This window comes from Pteropus vampyrus, unplaced genomic scaffold, assembly GCF_000151845.1.
Source record: "Pteropus vampyrus isolate Shadow unplaced genomic scaffold, Pvam_2.0 Scaffold78, whole genome shotgun sequence".
NCBI classification, from domain to species: domain Eukaryota; kingdom Metazoa; phylum Chordata; class Mammalia; order Chiroptera; family Pteropodidae; genus Pteropus; species Pteropus vampyrus.
The window spans coordinates 1,804,007-1,816,879 of record NW_011888859.1 but is presented as its reverse complement, the minus strand read 5'-3'; the positions used below and the strand labels follow the sequence as shown (position 1 = coordinate 1,816,879).

The 12,873-nt window shown below is 37.7% G+C and overlaps 1 protein-coding gene across 1 annotated transcript in view; it reads left to right on the top strand.

The window, feature by feature from the left end:
• LOC111741431 (nesprin-1-like) overlaps nucleotides 1-12,640 on the top strand; it is a 29,900-nt gene extending 17,260 nt beyond the window's left edge. Inside the window, exons 13-24 of the mRNA XM_023532152.1 lie at nucleotides 580-917; nucleotides 1,123-1,267; nucleotides 1,908-2,126; nucleotides 2,877-3,136; nucleotides 3,948-4,113; nucleotides 4,458-4,613; nucleotides 5,657-5,809; nucleotides 6,423-6,605; nucleotides 7,778-7,915; nucleotides 11,498-11,683; nucleotides 11,801-11,923; nucleotides 12,162-12,640. Of these exons, the coding sequence (XP_023387920.1) occupies nucleotides 580-917; nucleotides 1,123-1,267; nucleotides 1,908-2,126; nucleotides 2,877-3,136; nucleotides 3,948-4,113; nucleotides 4,458-4,613; nucleotides 5,657-5,809; nucleotides 6,423-6,605; nucleotides 7,778-7,915; nucleotides 11,498-11,683; nucleotides 11,801-11,923; nucleotides 12,162-12,410 (2,316 nt within the window). The 3' untranslated portion in view covers nucleotides 12,411-12,640. The remainder of the gene's footprint in view (nucleotides 1-579; nucleotides 918-1,122; nucleotides 1,268-1,907; nucleotides 2,127-2,876; nucleotides 3,137-3,947; nucleotides 4,114-4,457; nucleotides 4,614-5,656; nucleotides 5,810-6,422; nucleotides 6,606-7,777; nucleotides 7,916-11,497; nucleotides 11,684-11,800; nucleotides 11,924-12,161) is intronic.
• Nucleotides 12,641-12,873: the final 233 nt, after the last annotated feature.

The following is a 12,873-nucleotide window of genomic DNA, read 5'->3' as shown; positions in this document are numbered from 1 at the left end:
ATTGCTGGATCAGATGGTAGTTCTTTCTAATTTCTTGAGGAACTTCCATACTGCTTTCCATTGCGGCTTTACCAGTTTACATTCCCACTGATGTTATTACACTTCTAACCAACTGAGGCATTATCTCACTGTGGTAAATATTCAGTCTGCCACATATTACTATGCATTTTATATATTTTTTAAGTATAAAATATATACCTTAAATATATTTTAAATCTATAAAAATATTTAATATTATATACTTTAATATAAAATACTTTAGTATATACACATATATTAAAGTATATTTCAGAGAGAGGACAGATTCAGAAATAGTCAAGATACCACTATAAATTTCTATTTCATTTACGTCCTTGTTGACTTATCTTAACTGTACTAATAAAATTATAACAAGATCAGCAGAAGGAGAAATAAAAGATAAGAACGGATTGTACCAAAAAAATTCCTCCAACTTTTCAGTTCACTTATACACATACATCCATGTGATAGAGGACTACAAAAGAAATGGGAAAATTAAACTATTTCCTTTAAACACACCGCAATTGAGAGCTGATCGTATTTGTAACTACTGTTTTTCAGGCTACCTTGACTCAAATATACAGTCAATGTCAAAGGTACTATCAGGTATTCCAAGCAGCTAACGACTGGCTTGAGGATGCCCACGAAATGTTACAGCTGGCGGGCAGTGGCCTAGATGTGGAGAGTGCAGAGGAAAGTCTCAAAAGCCACATGGAATTTTTTAGTTCAGAGGATCAGTTCCAGAGTAATCTGGAGGAACTCCAAGGCCTGGCAGCCAACCTGGACCCACTTATCAAGCCAACTGGAAAAGAGGACCTGGCCCAGAGAATGGCCTCCCTGGAAGAGAAGTCCCAGAGGATAATCCGGGACTCACACGCCCAGTTGGACCTCTTGCAGAGGTATTAGAGTTGTTTTCATCTTTATGTTCTGGTAAAATATAACGTATTTTGAGATGAATTTTTGCGCGGAAAACGTGAATATGTTAATGAGGTGATTTGCATGCAAATCTATTCTTTTAAGTATCATCCTACATACCGACTTCCCGTTTTGCATAGAAATGTGTGGCTTCATGTCGCTCATTGTCTTTTGTTGGACTTTTTCAAGATGTGCAACTCAATGGCAGGATTACCAGAAAGCAAGGGAAGAGGTTATCGAACTGATGAATGAGGCGGAAAAGAAATTGTCTGAATTTTCTTTATTGAAGACTTCTTCCAGTCATGAAGCAGAAGAAAAACTGTCAGAACACAAGGTTAGTTTCATTGTTTTCAGTGTCTTTTCATTGTAATCACAATGGGTCTTTGTAATATGACAGCTCCAGAAACAGGTCCATAAATCTTTATTTCTACCTGGGTTCCTTAAAGAGGAGATGTATACATTTAACCATGTTTCATAGCAGTTTTAACTTAATTAAATCTGTCACTTTTTTTAGGGTTTCTGTTGGAAATGCATAGCTAGGTTTAAAAAAAGACATTCAGAGCATTTTTTCCTGATAAAGCATGACAATGAATTTCAGTAAATACTTTCTGGTGATAAATGACATTAATTCAGATAATAGCTGAGTCTCCCTCATATATCACAGCCGTATAAGGTAGACTATAACATCCTTAAATATTAAATTTGACTCACTTATATTTTTGCTGCTTTTTAAAAAATGGCAGAATGTCATCTCAAGCAGCAAACAAACTTTTGTTTTTAATTAAAAAAAATATTCACCCTACTTCTTTAAACTATCCAAGCCTACCTCAATTAAGAATTTAGTGTCAAAGCAAGAGGTACCAGAGGAAAATGAATCTATGTAGAAACATTTTCCTCTGCAGGTAATTTTGGGCTTTAGCCAAATGCACCGAACTTTTGTAAAACTCTCTCCCCGGGCCCCTCTTCTCCCCCAGCCCTTAGTGTCAGTAGTTAACTCTTTCCATGAGAAAATTGTGGCACTGGAGGATAAAGCTTCACAACTGGAAAAAGCTGGAAACGAGGCCAGCAAGGCAGCCATAAGCAGGTCGATGACTACAGCGTGGCAGCGCTGGGCGCGTCTCCGCGCTGTGGCCCAGGACCAGGAGAAGATACTAGAAGATGCAGCCGATGAGTGGAAGAACTTCGACAGCAAGGTGACGTTTCTGCCGGGCTCAAATTCTTCTCTCCTCCTCACTGGTGATGATGCTTTTCGAAAAGCAGTATTTTGCTTTTTTTTTTTTTTTAATTGGCCTTATGAAAGTAAAAAGGCTTTTTTGTAAATGACATCAAAACCAAATTGTAAAAGAAAATACAATATGCTGTGTTCATTTCCGTCCCAAGTCGGGGTCTGATTGGAATAAGAAAAGCAAGAAATTAAATTTCGAAAGGAGGATAAGCCCATTTTTCTTCATTTGCTAGACTCAGTGAAACTTTCTTACTTGACCCCGAAAAGGTACAAAATACTTTTTCTTTGCCACAGAAATGAGCAGGAGTGTAACTCATTTCCTAAATCCTATATTTAATTTCTTCCATCTTTTAAGTAAGATTCAATAGCCTCATCTTTCTTTATAACTCATAGACACATTCATGTTAACTTAAATATTGGAAGAGTTTTTTATTTGTCTTTTAGTTGAAGTTTTTTAGAAAAAAAACTTTTTCTGCCCTATGCAGTCTCTGATTGCCCTGATATTATTTTGAGATTAAAGTTTTAAGCCCAGCATTGTAGAGATGGTCTTTCCTTCATGTTAAGATTGTTCAGGTTTTAGTTTCCTGAAATTTAGAGTTTACGCCATCAACTTTAATGTTCTTCACTGCATGTCAAATGTGGCATTTATTGAAATTGCCCCATTTTTTTTCAGTTTATTTATTTTTGTGCTTCAGAATATATACATTTTTCCCACCAGGTTAAAAAAGCCACTGAAATGATCGAACAGCTGCAAGATAAATTACCAGGAAGTTCAGCAGAGAAAGCCTCAAAAGCAGAACTCTTAACTCTTCTGGAATATCATGACACTTTCATTCTAGAGCTGGAACAGCAACAGTTATCCTTAGGCACGCTGAGACAACAAGCACTGAGCATGCTCCCAGACGGGGTCACGCCGTCCCCTGGAGAAGAGCCGCCCATCACGCAGGAAATCACGGCTATGCAAGATCGGTGTCTGAAGTAATTATACACCTGCTCTCATTCTCTGTTACTAAACTTGGCCATGACCCAAAGGGATAAATTGGCATTAGAGTCTAGGGGTGCTCCATCATTCCACCTTAAAATGGGGTTATCTGTTCTCATCATCCCTACTTAGTAGATAGAAGAAGTTAAACTTAATGATATATAACCTGATTTACTTATTGAGCCAGAGAGGAAATGTCAATAAATAAATTAACTCCTGCATCAACTCATATTATTCGTACATATCCTATATTCACGTCTTTCACTTATAGATGCATTTAGAATAATCTGACTCCACTTATTTAAACTTTTAAACCAAATATATATCAATTCAAATAAAGATTTACAATTTGGATGTTGAACATTATTAATTGTAAAATTTCCAAAGCTTGATTCTTTCTTTAAAGACTTGTTTCTCATAGCTACAAATATTACAATTGCACATCACGTTTAAATACTGATGGTTCTGTACCTTTTGAGTATATTTCCAAAGAGGAAATAAATAATCAATGTCCAGGTTACTTTAGATAGGAAAATAAATTTCAGTTTAGTGGCATGGGAATGTGTCAGTTCTCAACTTTCCAGTCATAAATCATTTACTTCATATGATGTATATTCTCCTGTTATACTGAATTAAACTTAAGGGTTACTGAAAATTATCTGACAGTTTTGGGGAAATGTATTTACTTGCAAGAAAGATACTGAGGCTTTGCCTTTTTTTAAATGTGTTTTTGATAACATGATGTTATGTATTAGGGGCTTCTTTTCATTTCAAGTTCACTTCTGCTTTCTCCTGTCGTTTCCGAAGCATGCACCAGAAAGCAAAGAATAACAGAAAGGCGGTCAAGCAAGAGCTGAAGGAGCGAGAAGCGGTGGAGGCTCAAATCAATTCTGTGAAATCTTGGGTTCAGGAAACCAAGGAATACTTGGGGAATCCGACAATAGAAATAGATGCTCAACTTGAAGAACTTCAGGTACAAAGTTCTTTTTTCTTTCCCTATACCCATCATTTTTTTAAAAATTGCCCCAATTTTAATCAGACATCTTTGTTTATAGTCAACGAAATACTGAATTAAAATTTTTCAGAAATGTGTTATCTAAAGACTTTTAGTATTATTTCACAGGATTTTGTTTCTTCTGTATAAAGCAGACATGTTTCTTATTCAGTGACCAAAGAAACACGTTTGGTTTTTCTTAAGGCGTTTCTCCAATTCCACACTTAATCGTGTATACTAATGAACAATACCTCGTCTTATCTCTGTGCCTGTGAAAATTTCCTTAGGCTCTCAGAAATTTCTCGTTTTGATTTTCTCTTCAGATTCTCCTGACAGAAGCCACAAATCACCGACAGAACATTGAGAAAGTGGCTGAAGAGCAGAAGAACAAGTACCTGGGTCGTTATGCTATTTTACCTTCTGAGCTCTCCCTTCAGTTAGCTGAGGTGGCATTGAACCTGGGAACTATCCACGATCAGGTAAACCCAGGGTCAAGAAAGAGTGCCTTTCCATTATTTTATAGGTTCAGAACTCTCATATGAGGGTTCTTGATTTTCACAATTATATCTTCATGGAAACAGTTAAAACACAGCTCAGCATAAAACAATAATAGTAAGTTAGCAATCTTATTTGTAGGCCAAAAAAAAATCAAATCATAAATATGAACGATAACGTCATACGATTAAAGATAACTGACCTGCTTTCCCTCATCTTTTTCAAAAAAAAAACAATAAACAAAAAAAGACTTAAAGAAACAACAATAGCAAAAAATAAGATATATATCATATGTTCAATAAATATTTGTTGAGTACCCAGTCTGCCAGGCTTTCTTCTAGCTGTTATTTCAGCCTTTTATTTTTAAAAATATCATTTTTGCCATCTTTTCTCCAGCATTTTATTGTAAGCAAAAGTATCAATATAGATGTTTATCTAATCAAACCAAAGCCATTAGAAACATAAGTGTCAACTATTCTTTTTCACCTTCCTTCCATTGGATGTGCTTAACCCTTTTTTTGTCATACTATAAGTACATAGTTGCAGCATTAGAAAGAGTTACCAGATCATTAACAGCTATTTACGAAAAGGTGCCTGGAAACAAATTTGAGTTTCTCCAGTTATCTAGAAGCATTTTCCACTTTGTGAAGAAAAAGTCTTAGCGGAGTCTGTGTGTTCAAGGTCACAGAGTTAATAAATGGAGAAAATAGGATTCAAACTCAGCTATCTACGTTGCTGTCTCTTAATCTTCTGTAACCATTTGGTGAGTGAATCATGGTACATGCATTTCTTTGCCTAAACAGCAGCATTAAAAGGTGCAGTGAATGCGTAAGGATGGGGGCAAGTAAGGCCTCATGGAAAGCCATGAGAGTTTATAACTGCATGTGGCTCCTTTGACAAAGTGTTTCAATGCCAAGGCAGCATTAACCACCTAAAATCCCTCGGCAGCATCTCCAGAATGAGGTTTTTAGTAACTGTTACCCAATTTTAACCATGGTTGGTTTTGTTGTTCTCATTGATCATTTAGATCCAGGACAAAGTAAAAGAAGTTGAACAGAGCAAAGCCATGAGCCAGGAATTCGGCCAGCAAATTCAGAAGATAGCCAAAGACCTCACCACTATTCTAACTAAGCTCAGAGCAAAGACAGACAATTTAATTCAAGCTAAAACTGACCAAAAGGTAAAGAAGAGAAGTAGAAACATAGGGAATGCTATTGAATGAATTCATTATTCGAGTTAGTTTGTTTGGGGGTTATAGAAAAAAAAAAAAATCTTTCTGGATTAGCGAGCTTCATTAAAACCAGATAGTAAACACAGGTAATAAAGAAATTTTATAAATACAACAACAGATCTAGATCTACTTACACGGTATAATTTACCATCACAATTGAATTGTATTAATAAATAGATGCACGTGTGGGTGAAGGGAAAAGTGTGAAAGAACTAAATAATGATTTAGGAAGATAAGTATATAAATTCCAAAATGAAGGGTGTTCTTGGTAGTTAAATCTGCATTCTTGCTTCGCTGATGAGTTAAGTGACTAATCCTTTTTGGGTGGGGCAGAAGGAAAATGTTAGCTCTCTCAGCCCCATGGGAAATAAACACCAGGGTTACAAAACATCCTGCTCCACCTTCCCAACCAAAGAAACAGAAATGACCTGGTCATGGTAGAATTATCCTTTATAATTTCGCTACTACAAAAATCATTTAACATATCATCCTTCTGATTTTAGAAAGTCTGGAGAAATTCATTTTCTATAATCTAACGTTTTTTATTTTGATGGTCATCTAGGTGCTAGGAGAGGAATTAGATGCCTGTAATTTAAAGTTAATGGAACTAGATGAAGCAGTACAAAAATTCTCGGAACAAAATGACCAACTGGCTAAGCCCCTAGCCAAGAAGATAGGAAAACTGACTGAACTTCACCAGCAGACCATTAGACAGGCTGAGAATCGGCTTGCCAAGCTCAGTCAGGTACGTTTCCAGACCAGTAATCAAAATTCTCTAAGGCAGATATTCTATGTCCCGTTTTACTCTTTTGAAAATAAATAAAAAGATAATCTCGACCAAGATGAGAGTAATTTAAGAGTAGCTTACACCTGCCTTTCTTTTATGTCAAACCATGTTATAAATTCATTGACAAAGGTGGGTGGATATTTTTAAACAGGGGAAATATTTTATAAAACAGATGCTCATCCAGTAATGTTTTACAAATCAATTTGTGTGAATTCAAATATCTTGAAGCAAGATATAGATATAAATAAATAAATAAATAGATAGATAGATAGATAGATAGATAGATAAATAAATGTATGTATGTATGTATGTATGTATGTATGTATGTATGTATGTATTAGCTATTATTTACTTAATGGATTCAGGTCATTAATTCAACCAGTGAATTACAATATTGAACCCTGGCGTCCTATAGCTATAATCTCCACATACCACCTCCTTAGTCAGTGAGGGTGGAGTATGGAAGTGAGGAGGCATAAATGGGATCTAGGTAGATGAATAAGAGATGAAAATAGAGAATTTCTTTTTTAAAAAGACAGATTATTCAAGCATATTAAGAACTTAGACTTTATCCTAAAACCACTAGGAAGTCCTTGAACTATTTTCAACAAGGACTTGGTTTTTCATATCTTTTGTGGATTAAAAAAACAAAAAAAGGGAGTTTTATGGAAAGTAACTCACAGGGTGATCGAATCACAGATTCCTAACTGGGCAGGTCATGGTGGGTAGTCACACTCCAGGCCTATAACGTCTTTAGTGAAAGGTTTTAAGCCAGCCCTGTCCATTGTTCTAGGTTAACACACCTTTGAAATAAACCATAACCACCCTTGAGAAAGCATATAATCTTGTTAACTCTCCTGTAATCCAGCCCCTGCCTTCCATTCTCCAATCTTCCTCATGTCCCCTCCTTAATTTCAAATGCGTAAAAGCAGCTTCAAAACTGTTATTCTGCAGAACATTTGAGATCTTGCTCCCTGGCCTATGTCATCAGTTTAGCTCAAATAAACTCATAAAAATTCTCTACAGTTTTGGACACTTCTTGCGTTGACACTTTAAATATCAGGTATTATAATGATCAACCCCAAGAAGCAGAGGTTACATTTGTTATCTGAATGTTAATGATTTTTCAGGCGGCATCACATTTAGAAGAATACAATGAAATGCTTGAATCGATTTTGAAGTGGATCGACAAAGCTAAGGTCTTGGTACATGGAAAGATTACGTGGAATTCTGCAAGACAACTTCGGGAACAGTACATTTCGCATCAGGTAACTTCGGGAAAAATAGTTTTCAAAGAGTAACTAAGAGCAGGTTAACTTAACTGGCTAGACTGACAGAAAATTTAGAGGGCCATGGTGTAAAATTACTGTAGGTTTCAGATTTAAAAAGAAGAAAGCTAAGGTAGCCGTACAACTTATCTGGTGGTTTGAAAGAAAATAACTACCCATGAGATTTTATAAGACTATATAAATAAGTAGATATTTTCTATCTCTCCTAAACTTTCCTTTCCCAAGACCAAATATAACCAGTTCTTTTTTTTGCAGCTTCGTTGAAACAATTATATGCAGGGATATGGTGGAAAATTCCTCCCCATGAAGAGATGTAGTGACACATAAAAAGATTATGTAAGCTTCAGACTCAGACTGATGGGCAAACCAAACTTTGCCTTTAGAGCTGTGTGATTTAGAGCAAACTGCTTTGTCTCTCTGAATCCCGTCTTCCCATCAATAAGATAGAGATGTAAATGATTTATATTACAGCATTATTGTGGGAATCAAATGGTTTAACATATGTGCAGACATCAAACACATTACCTGGCATCTGAGTGCTCAACAAGAGCTCTCATGCCTCCTTCTCTGCTTGCTGCCTGGCCTCTGTTGCTTGGCCTTCCGCAGGAGGCAGGGGTTGGCTGGGAATGAGTAATGAGGCCATGCCACATGGTGGCTGCATTACTTCACTTCCTCTGAAGTTTTCCCATGGTCATGTCATCCAGGAAATTATGTCATCCTTTTATAATTTAGGCTTGGATTAGATTAGATATCTAATAGCCTAGTTATCTTGCAGTACAATACAGAGTGCTTTTTATTTAAGTTACATGGACAGCCTCAAGTATTTTAGATTTTTTTCTCTTTCGTTCTGATTTACGTATATTTGTGTCTTTTAAATCCATCTCTTTTTCATTCCAGTTGACAAGGTTCTAGACCAAAGCCTCATTTTCTCCTTGGAATGATTTAACAGGCTCCCAGTTTGGTTTTCCTATATCCACAATCTTTCTTTAATCACTCTTGCACACTTCTCAAGAAATTTTTCCAAAACAATTCTAATCTTCTACTTGAGAATATGCTTTCATATTAACAGACAAGACTTCTGTTATAATTGGTTATAAAAAATGAAAAAGCTACTCAAGCTCATTAGAAATCTAGGAAATCAAATTTAAAAGAGAGCATTTTTAACTAGCAAGTTAACAAGAGTCTTGAAAAATTCGTATTTAAGGAAGTGAGAGCTCTCAAACACTGCGGGGGAACTTGGCAAAATCTGCAAAACAATGGTATGATCATCAGAATGTTCCTACTCTGTAATCCAAAGGGTAGAAAATATTTTATGCAGCATTAATAACTATAGTGGAATTTAAAAAAAAACTGAAGTGTCAACTCATTTTTCTGAGTAAATTTTTGGATCTAATGGACTCTAATGTGGTCTTTAAAATGACCATGAAGAGTTTATCTTTAAAATAGCTCATTTATTTATTCAACAAACATTTATAACGTGTTTTCTAAAGCTCGGAATTTTGTTAGGCATTCGGAATACAAAAAAATAACCCCGTGCCTGCCCCCGGGGAGTTGATAATTAAAGGGAAGAAGGAGACAGAGCTACAGACTTGGACAATTACAAAATGGTGTGATTAGAGCAGGGACAGCAGGATCAAGGTACTGAAGGAGCCCGCAGGAGGTGCAGCCCCAGGCTGCCCAGGGTTCTCGAGGAAGGTTAAGGATGCCTTCTTAGGAAAAGGTGATTCTTGTCTAAGCCCTGAAAGACACTCAGCCTACTTGTGAGGAATGTGTTTCAGACAAAAACGCATGTCGAAATCCCAGCAGCAAGAGCGAGGTGTGCTCTGCTTGGTGCACTGGAGGCCGCAGTTTGGGGAGGAAGTCTGCACATGGGCTGGAAAGAGGTGTGAGATAAGAATAGCGAGCTAAGACAAAGACAGATCATGAAAGCCTGTTAAGAACTTGGACACTGTCCTAAATTCTCTCTGAAGCCTTGACAGATATTCTGCCAGCAAGTGACAAGCATAGACCTGTATTGTAGGAAAGATGACTTAGCAGCCGATGGAAAACAGATTGATGAAGGGTAGACAGCATACAAGGTGGTTTCGTATTCCAGTGGAAAATGGCAAGGCCTCTCTTTGGAGGCTGAGAGAAGACAAAAGCAAGGGGTATAATTGAGCTAGAATTCCGGACTCGGAGACGATGGATGTGGGTGAAAGGGGTGGAAGGGCCAAGGACGATGCCCAGGTTTTTTTGACATGGGCAGTTGAGTGGGTTGAGGGGCACAGGAGGGACACAGGAAGACAGATTTCAGGTACTGGTGGTCACCTCACACAGATGCTCCAGAGAGAACCCAACCTGTACCCACCGTTTCGGGAGTTCTCCCTCCCATGCCTGCCTTAGTGATTAGAGCTGCCTGAGTTTATCCAAAAAACAGTGCTCAGGGAGAAAATGCACGTGTTCTAACGTCAGATGAAAAAGAAAGATGGAAAATTGTAGGCATGTTATGATCTCAGTTACCCAAAAATATATCCGAACGTAACAGCAGTTGTAGCTTATTTAAAGTTATCTCTGCGATATGGAGTTCTGGAATATTTTTACATTTGAAAAAAATGTTCACTGTGAGAAAAAAAAAAATGTACTTTGTTTTTAAAAATAAGGCTCTGGGAGTAAAGTCCCATCTCCCATTTCTCCTCATGTCGCGCACCCCGGCAACTGCCCATTCGTACTCCCTCACCTCTGTGCCTTTGCTTATGCTGCTCTCTCAGTCTGAAATGTCTTTCCTCTTCCTTCCCATCTGTCAAAATACAAATCGCCTTCTGACTCGGCTCAGATGCGACTCTTCCAGGAAGCCTCCCAACTTCCCTGCAAGTGGTAGCACCTCATTTCTGGCATCGTTAACTCTTTCACTCTGCTCAAGAACTGCATATCATAACGGTTATTAATCCCTTCGTATTAGTCCCAATAGATGATGCTATCCTGCATGCCGAGGGCTGCGTTTTATTCCTCTTGGTATCCTAAGGAATGTCTACCCCCTTGTCTTACTTAAAAGCAAGTGATCAAAGGATTTTTGTGTGTAATGCTCTTGTTTTATTTTCATTTCTTAGATCAGTATGCGCTTAGAACTTAGATCTAGGCTATAAGATCTGACAAGCATCTCTTTAGTTTAATTACGTATGAGAAGAGGTAGGCCTAGTGATCTGATAAAGCCACCCCATGTGTCAGAGCCTCGCCACTTCTGGAATACTCATGTCCTGACCTCATCAGGGAGCAGCTTGGGGTGGTAGGCAAAGCCTGAGCATGACGGTCCAGCACTTAATAACATGTGGCCTTGGCAAATTATTTTCAGTCTCTGAACTTTGATTTCTTTTTCTGTGAGAGGGGGTACAGTAGGCAGGGAGCAGCACAAGAGTACGAAGCTGAAACACAATGAGACGCACAGAAGCTACAGTGTGCACGGGATGTGTGAATTACATCTCCTTACTATCTTCTCGGTCCGATGGTCTTTACACCACACCATATTGATTACCTCTCCTTCTCTGCCCTCCTGTCAATGTCATGCATATTGATAATTCACTCTAGACCATGCTAGAAGAATCTGAAGAAATTCACAGTGACCTAGAAGCAATGACTGACAGGTTACAGCACCTCGCTAGTGTGTACTGTACAGAAAAAATGTCTCAGCAAGTGGCAGAACTGGGACGGGAGACTGAGGAGTTGAAGCAGCTGATCAAAATTCGTTTGCAGAATCTCCAAGATGCTGCCAAGGTAAGAAAAAATAATTCAAGTTGAAACGTCTACTATTAAAAAAAACGATGGTGGTTTATAGGGGAGATACACTCCAAATGCTTACATATTGACATTAACATTGCTTTTACTCTGCAGGATATGAAAAAATTTGAAACCGAGCTAAAAAACTTACAAGTTGCTTTAGAGCAAGCCCAGACAACACTGACTTCTCCAGAAGTTGGACGTCTTAGTCTCAAGGAACAACTCTCTCATCGACAGGTGAGCAAAAATAATTCAGGGCAAATGCATGAGGGAGAACCTGTATTTAAAAAAGGGGAGAGTTAGGAAAAATAATTTCTAAATCCAGTTATAGTCTTAGCACTTTATTTCTTTAAAAAAAAAAATCCCTTGGAAAATGTTTATAACTTGTAAACAAGCTATAATTTATAAGTGTCTCTTGCTTATGAAATAAAACTCTTAAATATAAAATGTTTGAAATATGAACTTGCAATTTCAGCATTTGCTGTCTGAGATGGAGTCACTCAAGCCAAAGGTCCAGGCTGTGCAGATCTGCCAGAGCGCGCTCCGGATCCCGGAGGACGTGGTCACCAGCTTGCCTCTGTGCCATGCCGCTCTGCAGCTTCAGGAGGAGGCCAGCCGGCTGCAGCACACGGCCATCCAGCAGTGTAACATCATGCAGGTACGTGTGGCCCTGCCAGCTGCCTTCTGCTGGTGGTCCCCACGGCAGCAGAGCCATAGCGAATGAGTCATGGGCTGCTTTTCTTAGCATTGTGTGGGCTCAGCCATCAAAACACACCCAGAGTGTTAAATTTGACAGCTTGTTGTGGTTATATAAAATAAGGAGATGAAATGCTATCATTCGGATCACCCACAAAAGCTTGGGGAGAGCTCTATAAAAAATATCCATTACTGAAAACTATCTTGTAGCAATATTTTTTTTTTATAAAGAATGACTTAGAAAGGTTAATTTTATATAGTTGGATATTTCTATCTCTTATTATTCATCTGAGAATCACCTAGAATCTTGTAATATGACTTCACTGCTAATATATAGAATTTTTTTATATTGGCGCACTAAATGCATTTTCTTGCTAACAAGTACACCCAAGTGCCACTTTTAGTCTTCTCACCTAATAAGAGAAATATCATTTACTAGGAAGAAATGACACTATTTACCTCATATCTCTTTTCAACTCATATTTTACCAC